The sequence below is a fragment of the Delphinapterus leucas genome, chromosome 20, assembly GCF_059928025.1.
Source record: "Delphinapterus leucas isolate spDelLeu-1000000601 "Yukka" chromosome 20, BTC_Dleu_Yukka2, whole genome shotgun sequence".
Lineage (NCBI taxonomy): Eukaryota > Metazoa > Chordata > Mammalia > Artiodactyla > Monodontidae > Delphinapterus > Delphinapterus leucas.
The window spans coordinates 14,911,333-14,934,753 of NC_143148.1; the positions used below are offsets into that span (position 1 = coordinate 14,911,333).

General features: G+C 38.1%; 1 protein-coding gene across 1 annotated transcript in view; it reads right to left on the reverse strand.

Annotated features, from left to right (window-relative positions):
- Positions 1-205: 205 nt before the first annotated feature.
- The window catches only part of ZNF875 (zinc finger protein 875), a 40,176-nt gene continuing 16,960 nt past the window's right edge, over positions 206-23,421 (reverse strand). The window contains exon 5 of the mRNA XM_022586280.2: positions 206-21,645. Within this exon, the coding sequence (XP_022441988.1) occupies positions 19,964-21,645 (1,682 nt within the window). The 3' untranslated portion in view covers positions 206-19,963. The remainder of the gene's footprint in view (positions 21,646-23,421) is intronic.

The window sequence follows — 23,421 nt, forward strand, 5'->3', positions numbered from 1 at the left end:
AATCAATGAAATTAAAACACTCTCACACCATATGCAAAAATAAACTCAAAATCGTTTAAAGACCTAAATATAAGACATGATACCATAAAACCCCTAGAAGAGAACACAGACAAAACATTCTGTGATATCATAAATCATAGCAATATTTTCTTAGATCAGTCTTCCAAGGCAAAAGAAATAAAAGCAAAAATACAGACGAGATCCAGCGCATTCAGGGTGGTACGGCTGTAGACGGGAATAAAGATATAGACCTACTAGAGAATGGACTTGAGGATACGGGGAGGGGGAAGGGTAAGCTGGGACAAAGTGAGAGAGTGTCATGGATGTATATACACTGCCAAACTTAAAATAGATAGCTAGTGGGAAGCAGCCACATAGCACAGGGAGATCAGCTTGGTGCTTTGTGACCACCTAGAGGGGTGGGAGAGGGAGAGTGGGAGGGAGGGAGATGCAGGAGGGAAGAAATATGGGGACATATGTATAACTGATTCACTTTGTTATAAAGCAGAAACTAACACACCATTGTAAAGCAATTATACTCCAATAAAGATGTTTAAAAAAAAATACACAAATGGAACCTCATCAAACTTAAAACCTTTTGCACAGCAAAGAAAACCATCAACAAAATGAAAAGACAGCCTACAAAATGGGAAAAAATATCTGCAAATGATGTGACAGACAAGGGCTTAATATCCAAAATATACAAACAGCTCACACAACTCATTATCAAAAAACAAACAACTGAATAAAAAAATGGGCAAAAGACATAAACAGACATTTCTCCAAAGAAGACATACAGATGGCAACAGGCACATGAAAAGATTTTCAACATCGCTAATCATTAGAGAAATGTAAATCAAAATTACAATGAGGTATCACCTCATATGGGTCAGAATGGCCATCATTCAAAAGTCTACAAATAATAAATGCTGCAGAGGGTGTGGAGAAAAGGGAACCCTCCTACACTGTTGGTGGGAATGTAAATTGGTGCAGCCACTATGGAAAACAGTTTGGAGGTTCCTTAAAAAACTAGAAGTGGAGATATCATATGATCTAGCAGTCCCACTCCTGGGTAAATATCTGGAAAAGATGAAAACTCTAATTTGAAAACATACATGCACCCCAATGTTCATTGTAGCACTATTTACAATAGCCAGGTCATGGAAACAACCCAAATGCCCATCAACAGACGAATGCATGAAGAAGATGTGGTACATACATACAATGGAATATTACTCAGCCATAAAAAGGAACAAAATTGGGTCATTTGTAGAGATGTGGATGAATCTACAGACTCTCATACAGAGCGAAGTAAGTCAGAAAGAGAAAAACAAATATCGCATATTAACACATATATGTGGAACCTAGAAAAATGGTACAGATGAACCGGTTTGCAGGGCAGAAATTGAGACACAGATGTAGAGAACAAATGTATGGACACGAAGGGGGGAAAGTGGTGGGGTGGTGGTGGTGGTGGTGGTGGTGTGATGAATTGGGAGATTGGGATTGACATGTATACAATGATGTGTATAAAATGGATGACTAATAAGAACCTGCTGTATAAAAAAATAAATAAAATAAAATTCAAAAAAAAGGGAGTGTTTCCTTAATAACTCTTTCAGATTTTTCGTCATTAGTGTATAGGAATGCAAGAGATTTCTGTGCATTAATTTTGTATCCTGCTACTTTACCAAACTCATTGATTAGCTCTAGTAGTTTTCTGGTAGCATCTTTAGGATTATCTATGTATAGTATCATGTCATCTGCAAACAGTGACAGTTTTACTTCTTCTTTTCCGATTTGGATTCCTTTTATTTCTTTTTTTCTCTGATTGCCATGGCTAAAAGGATTAATCTCCAAAATATACAAGCAGCTTATGCAGCTCAATACCAAAAAAAACAAACAACCCAATCCAAAACTGGGCAGAATATCTAAATAGACATTTCTCCAAAGAAGATATACAGATTGACAACAAACACATGAAAGGATGCTCAACATCACCAATCATTAGAGAAATGCAAATCAAAACTACAGTGAGGTATCATCTCACACCAGTCAGAATGGCCATCATCAGAAAATCTACAAACAATAAATGCTGGAGAGAGTGTGGAGAAAAGGGAACCCTCTTGCACTGTTGGTGGGAATGTAAATTGATACAGCCACTATGGAGAACAGTATGGAGGTTTCTTAAAAAACTAAAAATAGACCTACCATATGACTCAGCAATCCCACTACTGGGCATATACCCTGAGAAAACCATAGTTCAAACAGAGTCATGTGCCACAATGTTCATTGAAGCGCTATTTACAATAGCCAGGACACGGAAGCAACCTAAGTGTCCATCATTGGATGAATGGATAAAGGAGATGTGGCACATATATACAATGGAATATTACTCAGCCATAAAAAAAGAAACTGAGTTATTTGTAGTGAGGTGGATGGACCTAGAGTCTGTCATGCAGAGTGAAGTAAGTCAAAAAGAGAAAAACAAATACTGTATGCTAACTTATATATATGGAATCTAAAAAAAAAAAAAAAAGCTTCTGAAGAAGCTAGGGGCAGGACAGGAATAAAGACGCAGACGTAGACGTGGAGAATGGACTTGAGGACCCGGGGAGGGGGAAGGATAAGCTGGACGAAGTGAGAGAGTGGCATGGACATATATACACTACCAAATGTAAAATAGATAGCTAGCGGGAAGCAGCTGCATAGCACAGGGAGGTCAGCTTGGTGTTTTGTGACCACCTAGAGGGGTGGGATAGGGGGGAGGGAGGGAGGCACAAAAGGGAGGGGATATGGGGATATATGTATACATATAGCTGATTCACTTTGTTATACAGCAGGAACTAACACAACATTGTAAAGCAATTATACTCCAATAAAGATGTTAAAAAAAAAGAAAACAAATGTATGGTTACCAAAGGGGAGAGGGAGGGGGGAGGCATAAATTAGGAGCATGGGATTAACAGATACAAACTACTATACATAAAATAGATAAGAAACAATCACAGGGACTTATATTCAATATCTTATAATAACCTATAATAAAAATAATACTAAAAGTGTATATAGAGAGATATACAGATATATAAAAAACTGAATCACTTTGCTGTACACCTGAAACTAATACAATATTGTACATCAACTATACTTCAATTAAAAAAGAAGAATGAAATATACAAATGAGGAACTCTGAGCTATAAGTGTTGGCCTGACATCTAAACTGATTCCTTTTAACCTATCTAAAAACATGTAAATCTCCACCACAGAAAGCAAATTAGGATCAAGTGAAGAGCGCTTTCTCTGCAAAATATCTGAACATAGTATAATCAAGGGAGATATGAGTAGTAAACCACTCCACATCAAAACCACAGTGCATCTTTTCTGGAGATAATCAGTACAAAAGTGCTTAGCATGCTATCTATGTACTTGTTCAGTAAATGTTAAATGCATTCAGGTAAGTTAATTTCATCAAACCAATTCCAAGGGTGAGACAGTTTGTCCTTTGGCCCCTTTATTATCTTTACCCAAATCACGGATTTAAGCATATCAAAGCCTTTATCACCAACCTTCAAAATACAGCTTACTCCAAAGTACAGTTCCCACTCCAGCCTGGCATTCAGACTCTGGCTGACCTGTGCCCACCTAAGCTAAGAGGTGGTGAATCCAAAAAGAACTTCCCAGGCCAGGCAGGGGAAAGTCAAGGAGTGAGGCAAGGAGGGAGTGATTTGGTCAGTGGTTTCCACCTCAATGTCCAGCGGAGCAAAGGGAAAGGTAGGAAGTGGAACATGTGGACTTGGCAGGCCACGTCTAATTGGAAATTTCGCCAACCCAGAATGTGGACCAAGCACAGTAAGAATGACCTGTTGACAGAGATGCAGATTATCCAGATTTTTAGCTGAAAATTCCCTATTATTAACGTTGAAAAGTCATTCTAACTTAATAACTGTTTTCATCAAACCAAGTCCCTCCCTGGTGGACGTGTACAGCTATTGTATCTTCAGCTGGTCTGTTAAAAAAAAAAAATCAACCTTAAATAAGCCCATAGGCCATAACACTCTCCAAAACTGTGGCAAGGGCAGTGTATTTCCTGCCCTCCTCTTTCCCCCTGGCCTGTCTTCTCTAGCCTACCAAATCCTGGAAGGCAGTCTGCCCGTTCCCCCTGGAAGTCCTCCCACACTTCTCCAGCCCACGGGAGCCTCTGATACCTCTGCCCTCCTCCTACATCAACCACCACTGGCATTTAAGCACTGACATCCCTATTTTTTGTTTGTGTGTTTGTTTATCATTTAACTTAGATTTATTATACTTTAAAAGAAATTTTATTGGAGTATAGTTGATTTACAATGTTGTGTTAGTTTCAGGCATACAGTAAAGTGAATCAGTTATACATATACGTATATCCACTCCTCTTTTAGATTCTTTTCCCATATAAGCCATTATAGAGTACTGAGTAGAGTTCCCTGTGCTATGTAGTAGGTCCTTATTAGTTACCTACCTGTTTTTTCTTTAAATGCTCCATCTGTGCTGTTCAAAGGAAACCACTTTTTGAAATGCCACACGGATGGAGCAGAGAGAGCTGCCCCAGCAGGCTCCAAGATCACTGCAGTTCAGACTGACCACAAGGCAGTGTCCAGGGCAAGAGAAGGAAATGGATGTACCAAAGGACAGTGAGGGTGAAATTTCAGTAAATACCCACCTTTCTTCTAATTCTCCTGGGCCTATCAGCCATTTTTACGTTTCCCTGAGAGCTTTCCCAGAGATGAGCATAGCCTCCAAAACGCAGATCTGAGGAACTGAAAAGAAATGAGAGGCGCTGGGAGAAAGGCCCTCTGCACCAGCTGAAGAGGGGCCTGTCCGAGGCCGCAGAATGAAGGCGAGGATTGCAGAAGACGCTGGCACTTCCCAGATCTCAGCTGATGGAAAAACAAGAGTCGAGAGGGGCCACAAGGCCAGTGGCACTAACTTCCAGTACTCCAGTCAGAGGAAAAGAGCCTCCAGCACCTACATGAGTTTAAAATGCCTCTGAGGGCTTCCCTGGTGGCGCGCAGTGGTTAAGAATCCACCTGCCAATGCAGGGGACATGGGTTTGAGCCCTGGTCGGGGAAGATCCCACATGCCGCAGAGCAACTAAGCCCATGCCCCACAACTGCTGAGCCTGCGCTCTAGAGCCCGCAAGCCACAACTACTGAGCCCACGTGCCACAACTACTGAAGCCCGCGTGCCTAGAGCCTGTGCTCCACAACAAGTGAAGCCACCGCAATGAGAGGTCCGTGCACCGCAACGAAGAGTAGCCCCTGCTCGCCACAACTAGAGAAAGCCCACACACAGCAAAGAAGACCCAATGCAGCCAGAAATAAAAATTAATTAATTAATTAAAATAAAATAAAGAATAAACTGCCTCTGAGCGCCCCAGCTGCAGGAAAGGCCGGTTTCGAAATCCCTTTCCAGCCACTGTTCCAAGTAGGCGAGGCGCATGCGCAAGCGCATCACGTGGGCTTCTGTGCTTCAGGCTGGTTGGTGGGTTGATGGAGGGCGGGTGGACTGCAGGCTCTCGGGAAGCGAATGTGGGGAGCTAGGACCTTGACAGGAGGTAGGCCTTTGAGGCAGAGAGGTATGAATATGTTTTTCTTTCGTATGCCTCAGATTAGGGCCCCGATATCTGGGGCTCACTTAGAATGCAGGATTAGGTTACACAGAAACTGTCTTAGTTTGCAGCAAGTCCATTTCACGAAGAAATTTGTTAAATGGTGAGGTCAGAACAGTGCTAAATCAAAAAGACTTAAGAGACATTTCATACGTGAAGTACCATGTGTGGACTTTAACTGGGTTCTGGTTTGCACAAATCAACTGCAAAAGACATTTTGAGAAACATTATGTATATTTTAACCTAAACTGAAAGTTAGATTTTGTTGGGGCATTATTGTTAGTTTTGTTAGGTAACCAGGGAAGCGGCCAAGGAGGAAAAATAATTCTAATTTTCAGAGACACATGCTGAAGTATTAACTGTCTAATGATGTTTGGAATTTGTTTCAGAATATTTAAACTTTTGCTAAATCAAGGATATGGAGTAAAATGGAAGGAGAGAAACTGTTATGGAAGAAACAAACCCAAAATACTTAGGACCATGTGAACTGAATGCAATAGATGGACCTTGCTTGGAACAGTATTTTTCTCTGTGAGAAAGCAGTTATCACAATCAGGGAAATTTTAACATTGACTTTTTATTATACAACATTAAAAACAATCTTATTATTAGGTGTATTAGGCTGCTTAGCTAGGTATTTTTAAGTTTTTACATATTAGATAGATACATGGGAGAATTTATCATTAAAAATGTTATCTGGGATTTGCTTTAAACTCTTCCAGGAAAAATGTTGGTGGGGAAATAGATAAAACAAGATTGGAAGTATTTATAATTGCTAAAACTGAGAAATAGGTACATGGACAGGCTTATTATAGTATTCTCAAATATTTTCATATGTTTGAAATTTTCATAATGAATGTTTGAAGTGTACAATTTTCAATAGTGTAGTTTAGATAAAAAACAAACACTGTAGAGAGCACACTGTTTTAGTACCTGAAGCTGTTCATGCAAATAATCAATACATAATCTATAATAAGAATAGAAGAGAGTTTTGATTGCACCAAACTGAGGACTGTAGCCCAGGAATGCTCCCTCCACCAAGGAAGAAATTTCTCCAGAGAAGCATGGTTTTCAGCACAGCTTCATATCTTGTCAGAACAAATATCAAAATGACAGGGTTACACTCCTTCAAGTTTTCCAAAGAGACAGATTAGCACATACATAGTGACTCAGCATGACCTTGGTGTCTGGGAAGGGAGCCTTATCTTCAAAGGAGTACTAGCATTGACATCATGGAGGGGGGTGGGCATTTATCCCTATCTTCAAAGTGGACCTTCTAAGCAATTTGGTAAATGCATTCTTTTCTTTAACGGTTAAAGGAGATGTACAAAATGCATGTTTGACAGGCCATGAGACAGGCTGTTCTCGTTAGCATAAAGTTCAAGCCATATCATGTATAAGCCAGAATGACTTCCCCATACCTTAACATGTAAAAATTTCTTCCATCAAAGCAATAACTGTGAAAATTATTACTGTGGCTATCATGTGGAAATTGGAGGACAAAAGTTAGCCCAGGATACAAATTATTAATTTTGAAATATTGAAGTCCACCTTTTTAAGTTAACCAGGGTTCAGCAAATGACAGCCTCTGAGCCAAATTCAGTCCACTGCTTGATTTTGTAAATAAAGTGTTACTGGAACAAAGCTGTGCACATTTGTTTATGTATTTTCTATGGTTGCTTTCCTGCAAGAACAGAGTTGTATGGTAGAAATTGTATAGCCAACAGAGCCTAAAATTTTATTAAAAGGCCCTTTATAGAAAAAAAATTCCAACACCAGGGTTAAATGAAAGAATATAGTTGGTATGGGAAGTGATTACAGAGGAAAAAGAATGAAATTGAAAACTGTATCAATTATCCTTTGCTGTGTAACAAACCTGTCCAAAACTTAGAGGCTTGAAACAACAGTGATTGATTAGCTATCACCTGAATGGTTTTCCTGCTGGTCTCACCTGGACTCAACCTTAAAATTCAGTTAGGGCCAGGTGGTTTGGGATGGCCTAGGAATGCATTACTTACATGACACCTGGCAAGCTGGTTGGTGAAGGGAGCCTCAGTTGGGAAGGCTCATCTCTACTTCATATCCAAAGAATGTGTGCCCATTTGCAATTTACCACAAACATCTTCCATAAGGACAGCAAAAGGCATTTTTGTTTTTAATGGGTTTTTCCCCAACATATTTGACATACAATTACCTGCACATATTTAGAGTACATAATTTTGATATTACCTGGCTTGTGTAAATATAGAATAATAGAAAAATATATTCAATATAATTAGAAATATATATTATATAGTATATATAATCACTAGTAGCAAGGTAGTGAATATATATTCTGTCACTGTAGATTAGTTTTCATTTTCTAGAGCTTTCTATAAATGGAATCATATAGTATATACTCCTTTTTTGTCTGTCGTCTTACACTCAGCATAATTATTTTGAGATGCATCTGTTGGTGGATATTTGGGTTGTTTCCACTTTGGGGGTATTACAAATAAAGCTCCTAGGAGCATACCTGTAAAACTCTTTTTCTAGATGTATGTTTTAATTACTCTCAGGTGAATATCTATGAGTAGAAAGGCTGGATCATTTGGTTAGTGTATGTTTAATTTTTTTTATTTTTTGAGGTACGCGGGCCTCTCACTGTGGTGGCCTCTCCCGTTGTGGAGCACAGGCTCCGGGCGCGCAGGCTCAGCGGCCATGGCTCACGGGCCCAGCCGCTCCGCGGCATGTGGGATCTTCCCGGACCGGGGCACGAACCCGTGTCCCCTGCATCGGCAGGCGGACTCTCAACCACTGCGCCACCAGGGAAGCCCTGTATGTTTAATTTTTAAAGAAACTGCCAAACTATTCCCCAAAGTAGTTGTACCATTTTACATTCTCACCAGCAGTGTGTGAGAGTTCCAAATCCTCCAGATCCTTGCTAACCCTTGGTATGGGCAGGCTGTCTAATTTTAGTTACTATAATTAATTAATATTTTATGGCTGGGCAGAATCCAGAGGATGCAAGAGTATAAAGTCAAAAGTCAGATTTCACTCAGTACTCCTTACCAAGTCAATCTCTTCCCCAAGGGTAATCTCTGTTAACTATTTAGTGAGCATCTTCAGTTCTGTGCATTTGTACACACACACACACACACACCACACACACACATATACATTTGCATAGATAGTTTATTTCCATAAGTGGGAAACATGAGCAATGCTCTAAGGTTCACTTTCTTAATTTACTCTCTTGGTAATATTCCACACCCAGAGCTGAACTATAAGTGTGGGTATACTTTATTTGGGAGTATCATATCTTTTAAAACAATTCCCTGATACTTGAGTATGAGGATATTTCCAGGAATTCTCTATTATACACAATGCTCCAATCAGCAGTCACACGTATTATACTTGTACATATGAGCAAGAGTTTCCTTATAAGAGATAAGGAAAAAGATTCTCTGAATACATTTTAAATACTTTAGATCTTGCCAAATTGCCCTTCAGAAAGACTATACTAACTTACTTGCACCAACAAAGCTTGACAATGCCTCTTGCTCAGGATTGCCATATACTCTGAGTTTCAATACTTGGGATATACTGACAAATTAGTCACTGTTTATCACAAATTCAAATTAAACTGAGCATCCTGCATTTTTATTTGCTAAATCTGGCAACGCTTCTTTTTCCTGACATCTTACTGATACTCAATATTTTACATTTGTAAAAATCTGAAGGGAAAAACGTTACACTACTGTTTTGATTTGTGTTCAGATCATATAAGTAGGAGAACAACATAATGAAACTAATGAAAAAGTAATATATAAAAGAACAGAAATAAATGAAATTTAAAACTGTAGCATAAATATATCAATCCAAAATCTGGCGTTAGAAAATAAAATAAAATAGATAAACCACCTACTAATATTATCAAAAAGAATAGAAGAAGCACAAACACAAAAATAAAAAAAGGGGGGGGGAATAACCAGAAATACAAAAGGTGTTACAAGAGTTATTACTCATATATAAATCTGTATAAGTGTATAAAAATAAATATGAATATCTGCTAGAAATAGATGTTATGCTTGTATTATAAAAGTTGACTCTAAATGTATGAACAAACTAAAAGGCTTATAACTATGGAAGAAATCAAAGAAGTATCAAAATGCTTAACTCCCAGAAGCTACCAGGTTCGGAGAGTTCACTGGTGAACTCGTTTCAAATTTTCAAGGAAAAAAATTACCAGTATAATTTTAAATTTCTAATGCTTTAAAGACAGAAATTTTCATGATTTAAAAAAACGGACTAATTTTTCGAACAGTTTTAGGTTCACAGCAAAACTGAGCGCCAAGTACAAGAGAGTTCCCATATACTCCCTGTTCCAAAACGTGTACAACCTCCCCCACTACCACATTCCAAATCTCAGTGGTACCTTTGTTACAATTGGTGAACCTACATTGACACGTCATTATCACCCAAAGTCCGTAATTTACATTACAATTCACTTTTAGTGTTGTACAGTCTATGGGTTTTGACAAATATATAATGACATGTATCCACCATTGTAGTATCATGCAGAATGGTTTGACTACCCTAAAAATCCTCTGCGTCCTGTCTATTCAGCCCTCCTCCCTAACCCCTAGCAACCACTCATCTTTTTGCTGTCTCCATAGTTTTGCCTCTTCTGAAATGTCATGTGGTTGGAAGTACATGGCCTTTTCAGATTTTCATTTAGTAATATACATTTAAATTTCTCCATGCCTTTTTGTGACTTGGTAACTCATTTCTTTTTAATGCTGAAAAATACTCCACTGTCTGGATGTACTAGAGTTTATCTATCCATTCATCTACTGAAGGACATCTTGGTTGCTTCCAAATTTTGGCAATTTTGAATAAAGTTGCTATAAACATACCTATGCAGGTTTTTGTGTGGACCTAAGTTTTCAACTCCTTTGGGTAAATATGAAGAAGCATGATTGCTAGACCATATGGTAAGAGTATTAGTTTTATAAGAAACTGCCAAACTGTCTTTCAAAGTAGCTATACCATTTGGATGGGTGTGGCTCCCATCAGGTCCCTGGAAGGGCTGCTACTTAGTCACTGGATGGGCTCCTGGGTGGTAAGGACGGGCTCTGGACTGTGGCTGAGAGGGGCTACAACCAAGCCCCAGGGCTGTTTCAGTTTCCACAGCTAAAATTGAGGTCTACAAACCTGGCTGTGGAGGTACAGATGGGTGTTTCTCCTGCCAGGTCCCTGGATTAGCTGGACTGCTCCCTGACTGTGGCTAGAGAGGCTGGAGCCAAGTATAGGGCCATTTCAGGATCTCCTGAGATGCAGATGTGTCTCCCATAGGGTCCCTGTGCCAGCAGGGCTGCTCATGGACTGTGGCTGGAAGGAGCTGGAGCCAAGTATAGGGCCTTTTCAGGATCTCTGGGGATGGAAATGAAGTGTTTCCTACTGGGAACCTGGACCCTCAGGACTGTTGGCAGACTGTAGCTGCTGAGGGCCCTTTCAGGATCTACAGGGTCAGAGATGGGAATGTCTCCTGCAAAGTCCCTGTGCCAACAAGACTTCATGGACTGTGGCTGTGATGGCCTGGAGCCCAGTTATAAGTCTTTCAGAATCTACAATCTGACTGAGCTCAGATTGCTTTGGTGGGCTTACCTCCAGGGACTCCTGAACCCTGGCTGAAAAGGAATAGAACTTGTTCACACACCAATTCAGGGTCTATAGCTGGGACTGAGGTCTATTACCCAATGCATAGGTGCACGTTCATCCTTCCAGGTTCCTTAGTGTATGGTACTGGTGACAGAACCAAAGTCAAATGGGACTGTAGCTGAATTCTTGGGGGTACAGAGCCGTTTCTTGGTCTGTAGTCAGGACCATGGTTGGTGGGTCAGTTGCCTGTGTATGAACAAACCTTATCAAAATGGCTCCTCAGCCTTGGACTCCACTGGGGTTTCACTGGATCACAAAGACCCCACAAAGTTACTTTTGTTCATGGGTGGATGCCAAATTATTGCTGAAGGGGGCATATAAGTGAGGGACATCTTATTTGGCCCTTGTTGGTCACTTCATAGATTCAATTTCTTTAATACTTATAGGAATATTCATATTATGTTCATCTCATGAGTTTTGGTAAGAGAGTTTTTGTTTTGTTGCTTTTTTTTAAAGAATTTGTCCATTTTATGTAAGTTATTGAATTTATGGGTGGAGAGTGGTTCATAGTATTTATGTATCCTGTTAATGTTTGCAAGGTCCCCTTTCTCATTTCCAAGTGGTTTGAGAGTTTTCTATATTTGTTACTAATTTCTAGTTTGATTCCACTGTGGTTGGAGAGGAAACTGTATGATTTCAAGTATTTAAACAATTTTGAGGTTTATCATATAGCCGAGGATATGGTTGATTTTGTTATAGATTCTGTTGTTACTTGAAAAGTACATGTATTCTGCTGTGGTTGAGTGGAGTGTTCTATGTCAATTGGATCCTGTTGACTGCTATTTATTCTAAATCTTTGATAATTTTCTGTATAGTCATTATTTCAAGTACTCAAAGAGGGGGATTAAAGCCCCCAAGTATAATTTTGGATTTGTCTATTTCTCATTTCAGTTGTTAGGTTTTACTTCATGTATTTTGAAGCTCTATTATTTGGTGCATACATATTTAGGTTTGGTATCATCTTTCTGGTTTTTCTTTTATCAGTGTGTAGTGTATCTGTCTCTGGAAAATCTCTTTGCTCTGAAGTCTACTTTATTCTGGTATATCTTTTTCCATCCATTTACTTTTTGTTTTCAGGTGAAATTCAAAATTAACATAAAATTAGGGCTTCCCTGGTGGCGCAGTGGTTGAGAGTCCGCCTGCCGATGCAGGGGACGCGGGTTCGTGCCCCAGTCCGGGAAGATCCCACATGCTGCGGAGCAGCTGGGCCCGTGAGCCATGGCTGTTGAGCCTGCGCGTCCGGAGCCTGTGCTCCGCAGCGGGAGAGGCCACAACAGTGAGAGGCCCGCGTACCGAAAAAAAAGAAAAAAAAAAAAATTAACATAAAATTAGCCATTTTAAAAAGTACAATTTGGTGGCATTTAATGAATTCACGTTATGAAACGATCTTAGTTTCAAATTTTTCATCACCTCAGAATACCCCATACCCACTAAGTAATCACTATCCATTCCCCCTCTCCCATTCCCAGGTAGACTTTAATCTGCTTTCTGTCTATGGATTTGCTTATTTTGGATATTTCATATAAAAGGAATCATACAATATGTAACCTTTTCTTTTGGCTTCTTTCACTTAGCAAAATGTTTTTGAAATTCATTTAAGTTGTAGCACGTATCAGTACAGTACTTCACTCCACTTTGTGGCTGAATAATATTCCATTGTATGTATCTACTATAACTTGTTTATCCATTCATCTGTTGATGGACATTTGGGCTCTCTCCACCTTTTGGCTACTGTGTATAGTGCTCCTATGAATATTCATAAACAAGTATTTTTTGAGTACTTGTTTCCTTTCTTTTGCGTGTGTACCTAGGAATGGATTTGCTGGGTAATATAGTTATATGTTTCATTTTTGAGGAATTGCCGAACTGTTTTCCATAGTAGCCACACGATTTTACATTGTGCCACCAACAATGTATGAAGGTTCCCAATTTTCCACATCCTTGCCAACATCTTTTGTTTATTACAGCTATCCTAATAAGTGTGAAGCGGTATTTGATTTGCCTTTCCTTAATGACCAATGATGCTGAATGTCTTTAAATGCTCTTTGGCCATTGGTATATACTTTTTGGAGAAGTGTCTTCCCAAGACCTTTGCCCATTTTAAAATTGTGGGGTTTTGTTGTTGTTGTTGTTGTTGTTCTGAGCTGTAAGAATTCTTTGTATACTCTGGATACTAAATCCTTATCAGATATGTGAGTTGCAGATATTTTCTACCATTCTGTAGGTTGTCCTTTCACTTTCTTAATATCCTCTGATGCAAAAAGGTTTTAATTTTTATGAAGTCCAATTTATCTTTTTTTTTTTTCTCATATGTTTGGTGTCAAATCCAAGAATCTACTGCCAAATAGAAGGTCATAAAGATTTATTCCTGTTTTCTTTCTAATAATTTTACAACTTAGCTCTTATATTTAAGTTGTTGATCTATTTTGAATTAATTTTTGTATGTAGACTAAGGTAGGGGTTCAACTTCATTTTTCTGCATTAGGTTATCCATTTGTCCCATCATGTGTGTAACAGACTGTTCTTTCCCCATTAAATGGTCTTGGCACATTTATCAAAATTCTATTGGCCACGGCAGTTTAGGTTTATTAATGGGGCTCTCAATCCTCTTCTGTTTGTCTATATGTTTATGTTTATGCCAGTACCGCACTCTTGATTACTGTACCTTTGTAATTAGTTTTGATATCAGGAAGCGGGAGTCCTACAACTTTGCTTTTCTTTTCCAGTATTGTTTTGGCTACTTCAGTCCCCTTTCAATTCCATAAATATGGGGACTAGCTTTTCTATTTTAGTCAAAAAGGCCATCAGAATTTTGACAGGAATTGAAGTGAATATGTAGATCTCTTTGGGTAGTACTGACATCTTACCAGTTTTAAGTCTTCCAATCCATGGACATGGCATATGTTTACATTTATTGAGGTCTTCTCAAATTATATAGTTTTATAGGTTTTTTTCTTTTACGTTTTACAGTTTTCAGTGTACAAGTCTTTTCACGTCTTTCATTAAATTTATTCTTAGGTATTTTATTCTTTTTGATTCTGTTGTAAATGGGATGTTTTTCTCAATTTCCCTTTCTGATGGTTCATTGGTGGTGTATGAAAATACTTTTTTAAGTATAGTTGGTTTACAATGTTGTGTTAGTTTCTCGTATACAGCAAAGTTGTTCATTTATATATATATGTAAAATACAACTGATTTTTGTGTGTTCATCTTGTATTCTGTAGCTTTGCTGAACTTATTAGGCTTAGTAGTTTCTTTGTGGATTCACCTGGATTTTCTGTGTATAGAATGATGTTTGCAAACAGAGATAGTTTTACTTCTTCCTTTCCAATAGATGCCTTTTATTTCTCTTTTGTACCTAATTGTTTCTGACTATGGCTTCCAGCACTATGTTGAATAGGACACTCTATTCACAAAATAAGAGTATCAAGATGAAAACAAAGAATTGAGAAAAGTAAATACTACCAAAAAAGGCAAGTGCAACAACATTGAGAGCAGACTAATTAGAAGAACTGAATGGGTTTTTAAAGGGAAAAATTCATCAGGAAGAAATGTTATTAATTTCTACAGGTCTAAATAAAGCAGCTTTGAAATATGTTAAGCAAAATTTGATTGAAATACATGAAGAAATGCTTCCTAACATGATCATAAATTTATTATATCACTTACAGAAATGGAAGTACTAAGTTTTTAAAAATAATTAAGGCTTATTTCTTCTGCTGGGGTGAACACAATGGCATTTGTTCTATTAATAATATTTATACCTACATTTATATCACAGATTTAATTTTACATGTGTTAAACATATAATATAAATTAATAAATAAAAATACAGATCATTAATATAAAACAACAGGAGAATAAAATAACTATCTAGAAAAATATCAAATTTTATAACCATTTGTATTAATTTTGGCATATTACTAAAATAGATATACACACACTCACACATTAAATACTTGCTTTACGATACAGAGCTTGATCACATTCAAAACTGAACTTTATGAATTAAAATGGAAGAAATCACAAAATACACTGATTACAATGCTACAAAATAAAAAGCTAAATACTAGGATATTGTAAAATTGAATATGTCCATCTAGCCATTTGTAAGCACTCTTTGAAACAGTAATTCTTGTCTAAAAGAGAAAATAAAAATGAAAATTATATGCCACTTAGAAATGAAATGAATTTCAGAACAGTAAAAAGATAAACCAAATTATGATTAAATAAGCTTGAAAAATCAATACAATAAAAAGAAATTAGCTTGAGATTAGTAAACAGTAACAGAAATTAACAAAATATAAAAGATACACTGAAGAAATGATTAAAAGCATAAAGCTGCTTCTTTGATTTAAAAAATAGAAAAAAATAATTGCCAAGTATAATCAGAAAGAGACATAGCCAAAAGCATGAAGGAGATTAATTATATCATTTAGTTCTAGAAGTGAATATGCCCCAAGTTTGTGTTCTGTCTAGATAGATCAGCATACATCAGATTGTAGGTTTATATTTGTCAGTAGGTGTTAAGTATTTTCTTTGCATTTGTTTCTTCTATGCCTAGTTTAAATTATATGAAGCATAGATGTTAATAGTATGTTAGGTATTATAACATGTAACTTTTTTTCTGATGTGTGTGTGTGTGTGTGTGTGTGTGTAGTATTTTCAGTGTGGGTTACAGACCATAAACATCTAGAAACAACACACATAAAGGGGAAAAGTAAAGTGTTTCACTTTCACTTGGGTGTGAACATTTTCCACCATAAAAAAAAAAAGTGAGAAGAGTGGCATTGTTTTATATTTTTGCAAATCTCCTTAATGTCCAGTTTAATAGAATATAGCTGGTATTTTATATGTGCTCCTGCACTTAACCTGTTGACATAAATAAAATCTGGCCTGACACAGATATAGAGTTAGAAAATGGAGGAGTGTTTTAATAGACCTTTTCAGGTAATTGTCAACATTATCCTTTGATAATACACCAAAAATCAACAAGTAGTAATTTCTTAAAGGTTACTTATAATGTGGAATCTGGCTTTTATCTCTTGAAATCCATTTGTCTGTCTTATACTTTAATATACCCACAGATGATTTTGCAGCATTATGTACTAATTGGAAAATATTGGTTCAGTGAATTAGGCAGATCTTCCATCAACATATTTCATTATATGGTATTATAAAATCACATTCATTAAAATCATCACCAATCTCATCATAAAGGAGTAAGTATTGGGAAACTGTCAAGTTCTTGGTGGCAGATAACTTGTTTTTCAATATTCTAATTTTTTTGCTTGAAAGTCAAATTAACAAAATTACTGTCAGTTTTCTTTACTGTTTTAAAAAATCACTTCATTTTTTTTACAAATGTCTACCAAATATCCAAGTCTGAGTCACCTTATTCAAAATTCGTCAGCTAATCTTGCAAATAAAATTGGTGTCCATAAAAAGGTAGCTGGTTCAGCTCGCAAATCAATCATTGAAGTGCACTTCCTTGAAACAACTTCATACATGAAGGACTTTATGTGTATTTCTCTTTTCATCACGTATAGTTTTTAAAAGATGTGTACATATCAATTTTAGTATCGTGGTTGTGATATTATAGTATCATTTTGTAAGACATTACCATTGAAGTAAAGTGAGTAAAGGGTACATGGGATCTCCCTATATAATTTCCTGCAACCGTGTGTGAATCTACAGTTATCTCAAAATTAACAGTATAATTTTATTATTTTATTTTATTTTTTTGCGGTACGCAGGCCTCTCACAGTTGTGGCCTCTCCCGTTGCGGAGCACAGGCTCCAGACGCGCAGGCTCATTGGCCATGGCTCACGGGCCCAGCCGCTCTGCGGCATGTGGGATCTTCCCGGACCGGGGCACGATCCCGTGTCCCCTGCATCGGCAGGCGGACTCTCAACCACTGCACCACCAGGGAATCCCTAACAGTATAATTTTAAAATGTTGTACCCAAAGGTCAAGATTTAACAAAATTAATTTTTCCTTTTTTATGAAGAACATTCTTAAGTGGAACTTGCATTTTTTTTAACACAGTAGGGGGTGGTAAAAAATACAATAATACTAGTAGTACAGTTTGGTGACACTGCCTTGATTCATGCTAGAAGCCCAGCAGTTTTATCCATGATTGTTTCTGCACCATCAATGCAAATTTCAGCACAACAGAAAAAAGCAAGTAATGTCTTAGTGTTATAATGAAATTTGTTTTGACCATGCAGATCACTTGAAAGGGCCCCCAAACATCCTCTGACCATACTTAGGGAACCACTGATCCATAATAGTAAATTAGAATTAAATGAAACAATTACATTAAAATTTACTGCTACTCCTTTTAAAATGGAACATCTCAATGGTGACCATAACAGGCTTAACGGATTTGAAGCAATATTCATTGTTTCATACTGTTCATCATCTTTTCTTCAAAATTTTCTGCAGTATAGTCTACTACTTACCATAGGATTGGTAGGATGGGCAGTGGTTGCTCTGGGGCACATTTTCTGTCTGTTTTAAACATCTAGAGCTGTCACCTCAGGTTATGAAATATAGGGCAATAGTGGATGGATAGTCCAGACACAGATTGAAAGACAAAACCAAAAAACCCCTCCAAGACTGAGAGGATTCACATATCTGAATACCACGTGGTGTTTGCCTCCTAATCAGTTTCCAAATTTGCACACAGATTTTAATGCTAGGCCCAGGCAGACAACTCAGGTTACCTGTCCTAATTCTGTCTCTTCTGAGAGGTTCTAAGCAGAAGGCCTGATGTGGGTTTAAGAATCAGTAGAGGTGGGCTTGGGCAGGGTCAAAGGATGGGACTTCTTTCTACCTATTTCTCAGAACATTTCCAGATCTTTCTGTTTGGTTGCTGCTCCATAGAAATGTTTCCCAGAGTTTAAATCTCTTTGAATCTATTTAAATCTTCATATACCAGCAGTGCTCTATTTTTTCCTGTTGAGAGTTTTAACTAATTTAAGGCAAAATCTTTTATTTTTATGAGGCAATTACACTGAAAACTGAAATATTCCTTCCGAAAGCTAAAAAACTGGTGAAAGGTACATGTTTAATTTTGGAATCTTTATTTTTGTGACATGATTTTATGGAAAAGAGTAATTAAGTTCTAAGACTTAAAGAGATTAAAACTCAAAAGGTATTTTTCTGTTGAGAAAAATGTAAGAGCATGAGGCCAGGATTTACCATGGGGAGGGCTAAGAAGGGCAGGCCATGCCAGCTGCTCCATTTAAGATAGTATTTCATAATTTTTCACCAGGTTCTGCTCACTCCACTCAAACTTAGATTTTGAACAAAAATTATGACTCTTACACCTCATATTATTTGAGATAGTGATTCCCTAACTCTAACTCCTTTGGATATCGAAACTTTGGGACCTATGTTTATTTTTTCCCTAACTGAAAGCCAATGACCCAACCACTGAGTATTGTACTTTAAATCCTACATCACCACTTTCTAAATACTCATACACTTTCTCTTATGTTTTCAAATTTATTCTAAATACCTGTACAGAGATAAAAGAATAAGTTATTATACAATTTCTACATTTTCCTGCCTTTTGTTAGAAAACTTATTTTCCAAAGAAAATTCACAGTCATTTAGTCAAGTTTCATGAAAAAAAAACTGGGCCTTGGGACACGACTCTAAATGAATTTGTGGGATACTGCCATTTTCAAAGAGTATTCTCAACCAAAAAAGTTGTATATTTTACAATGGTTGGGAAAATTTAAACCAAATAATTACTAATGGGATGCTGTATGGTAACTCAAAGAAGAATAGAAAGTAATTTCATTTTGTATTTCTGTATATGTGTGTATATGTGTATATATTTTCTTTATAACACTACATAGTACATTTCTAGTCTAAAAACACTAGTCAATAAAAACATTTTCAATATGGATTCAACCTGAAAACCAGAGACAGCCCCAGGAAGCAAGCAAAGATATGATATTTCCAAAAATGGACACCTCTTCCCAAACTCAGAGCTAGGATACCTACAATCTTTCTTACCTGTCAGCCTTTTGTATAATAAAACCTTCTACCCAAGCACTATCTCTGTCCCCATGAGTTGACCATTTTCCAAACTCTCCCTGAAGCTGACTCTGCTGGGTCATGCTCTGTGGAACCAAGATTAAATCAGCCATGGTTTCTGTCTCTTGTTCTTAGAAGGTAAGACAGACATCAAGAGATGGACTCTAGAACTGCTGTTTTTGTAACATCCAGGTTACTGTGGAAGGAGTGTTCAAGTATACTTGGGAAATGATATTGGAATAGTATCAATTCTCTAATTTCAACCTACTTAATAAGTACTCTCTCCATCAAGTTACCTGAGAGACCTTCCACAACCTACCATCCCCACTAGGGAAAGCCAGAGCCCCTGAAAATGGGCCAGCAATTCTCCTTCAGGTGGATTGGAGACGTTGACCCTTACCATTAGTCTCGTGAACACTCCCATCACACATAAGATGTTTCTACTTTAGTTTCTGGCAATGGCTGACTTATTACTAAAGCTACAGCCCTGGGTGGGACTTCTGGTGTCTCATGCAGTGTGACTATTGGCTAAAGGTTTCACTACTTGTCCACACAAGGTTTCTATCCTGAGTGTGTCCTCTGATGTCTGATGAGGTTTGATTTCCGACTAAAGCCTCGCCCACACTTCCTACAAATATAAGGCTTCTCTCCTGAATGGATCCTCTGATGTCTAATAAGGTGCGACTGCCGGCTAAAGCCTTGCCCACACTCCCTGCATACATGAGGCTTCCCCCCCGAGTGTGCCCTCTGGTGTGTAATGAGAGTTAACTTATCACAAAAGCCTTGTCCACACTCCCTGCACACAAAGGATATACTCCCTGAATGTGCCCTCTTGTGTCTAAACAGGTTTGGCTTCTGGCTAAACTTTCTACCACACTCCCTGCATATGAAAGGCTTTTCCCCTGAATGTGTCCTCTGGTGTGAGATGAGGGTTGACTTATCATTAAAGCCTCGCCCACACTCTGTGCATACAAATGGCTTCTCTCCTGAGTGTGTCCTCTGGTGTGTGATGAGGGTTGATTTCCGGGTAAAGGCTCTCCCACACCCCCTGCATACAAATGGCTTCTCCCCTGTGTGTGACCTCTGGTGTTTGTTGAGGTTTGACTTCAGGCTAAAGCACTGCCCACATTCCAGGCACACATAAGGTTTAACCCCTGAGTGTGTCCTCTGGTGTGTCTTGAGGTTTGATTTCCAGCTAAAGTGACGCCCACATTCTGTGCACACATAAGGTTTCTCTCCTGTGTGTGTCCTTAAGTGTCTAATGAGGTGTGACTTCTGGCTAAAGCCTTGCTCACACTCCCTGCAAACATAAGGCTTCTCTCCTGAATGTGTCCTCTTATGTCTGATGAGGTGTGAATGCTGGCGAAAGCCATGTCCACATTCCTTGCAAATGTAAGGCTTCTCCCCAGAGTGTGCCCTCTGGTGTGTGATGAGGTTTGACTTCAGCCTAAAGCTCTGCCCACATTCCTTGCACACATAAGGCTTGACCCCTGAGTGTGTCCTCCGATGTGTGAAGAGGTTTGATTTCCAAGTAAAGCCTCGTCCACACTCCTTGCACGCATACGGTTTCTCCCCTGAGTGTGTCCTCTGGTGTGTGATGAGGTTTGACTTCCAAGTAAAGCCTCGTCCACATTCCCTGCACACAAAAGGCTTTTCCCCAGAGTGTGTCCTCTGGTTTTTGATGAGGACTGACATACTGCTAAAGCTTTCTCCCCACTCAGTGTACATGTAAGGGGTCTCCCCTGTGTGTGTCTTCTGGAGGCTGAGCTGGTTTGACTCCTTGATAAAGCCTAGCCCAAACTCTCCATATTTGATTGCTCCAAATCCTGAGACTTCTAAACCATGTAATATTTTGTCTGTTTCCTCAAGGTTTGTCCTCTGGGCAGGGCTGGGCACTATGTCCACCACTGTGTTGTCTTCCTTGGACCTTACTGGCTGTTCTTCCAGGGTTCTGGAGAATGCCTTTGAAGTGCTGCTTTTACTTACTCTCCCAAACAAAAGCTTGGAATCTTCTTCTCTCTCTTGAATTTCTGCTTTGTTGCTTGAGCAGGTTTGATCAAAGACTTGCTCCTGCTGCTGTTTCTGATCTTCTGAATATTGTTTCCCTGAATGGAGATGATTTCCTGCACATAAACTTGAGAAAAACTGAGGGAGATGACTGAGCCACACATGTTGGCTGAGGGCTTGCTGACTAGAGAATGCCAGAGGACAGGAGGGACAAGGTTGAATTTCTAGCTTTGATCCTGCTGAATAAAGAATGTTTTTAGTCAAAGCAGTCATAGGTAGGGCTGCCTAGGCCATTTTGCTTTGCCTACTGGTCATTCATATGTTCACATCACAAGCTGTCTCCCATTCAGCCATACTTCCCAAAATCTATTTTTTATTTCACATTTTATGCTTTACATTTTTATTGTAGGAAACAGTAAACCTGCTCAGTGGGCCAAATCCAGCCTGCAATCTGTTTATTGTATGGCTACAATATAATATCTAAAATATCCAGTTTTCAAAGAAACAGGAAAGACTGACACACACCTAGGGAAAAAAATGCAGCCAATAGAAACTGTTGATGAGTGGGCCCAGATGCTGATACAGGGAAAAAAAAAAAGACTTCAAAGCAGATACTATGAATATAGTCAAAGAACTAAAGAAAACAATGTGTGAAAAATTATGTATGATAACAACTTAAAATGGAGAATCTCAACAAAGAATAAAAACTATTAATAAGAAACAAAAGGAAATTGTGAAATTAAAAAGTAAAATAACTAAAATTACAAAGTTACTAGAGAGATACCACAACATATTTGACTTTGTAACAGAACCAGTGAACCTGAAGATAAATCAATAGAAATTACCTAAAACAGAAGAACAGAGTTAAAGAAAGACTGAAGAAAAACAAAGAGCCCAGAAACCTGTAAGACACCATCAGGTAAACCAAACCTATGTGTAATGGTAACTCAGGAAGGAGAAGACAGAGAGAAAAGAGCAGAAAAAAAATCTGAAGAAATTATGGCTTAAAAAGTTCCAAATTAAAAAAAAAACCAAAATCTTCCAAATTAGATGAACAACAATCTACAGATCCAAGAAGCTCAACAAACCCCAAAATAAACACAAAGAGATCCTAGCTAGACACATCATAGCCAAAATGTTGACTATCCGAAAAAAAAAGACAAAAAGGAAATCTTGAAAACAGCAAAGGAAAAATGACTCAACATGTACAAGGGGAAAAACCATATGACTAGTGCTAACTTCTCATCAGAGACAATGGAGACCAGAAGGCAGTGGAATAATGTATTTAAGGTGCTGGAATAAAAGAGAAAAGACTTCTATCTATGAAGAATTCTATTCTCACAAAACTATGCTTCAAAAGTGAAATTGAGGGAATTCCCTGGAGGTCCAGTGATTAGGACTCCAAGCTCTCACTGCTGAGGGCCCAGGTTCAATCCCTGGTCAGGGAACTAAAATCTCACAATCCCACAAGCCACATGATGCAGCCAAAAAAAAGAGAAATCGATATAAAGATATTCTCAGATTAACAAGTACTCAGAGAATCTGTTGATAGCAAACATGCCTTATAAGAAATACTCAGTAAGTCCTTCAGGTTGAAAAGAAATGACACGAGACACTAACTCAAATCCACAAGAAGAAATGAGGGCCACTGAGGGACGTCCCTGGCAGTGCAGTGGTTAAGACTCCGTGCTTCCACTGTCGGGGGGTCGCAGGATTGATCCCTGGTCAGGGAACTAAGATTGCGCATGCCACGCAGCAGGATCAAAAGAAAAGAAAAGAAAAGAAAGAAATGAAGGCCACTGAAACTGGCAAATATGTGGGTAAATATAAAAGATAACATATGTATATTTTCCTCTAAATTTCTCTAAAATACAAAAAACTATTTAAAAGGCAATAAATATAACACAATATTGTTGGCTTTATAATATATGTATAAATATTTTACCGGAACTAAGTTAGTATTAATTAGAGGTAGACTGTGATAAATTAAGGTGCATATTTTATTTCCTAGA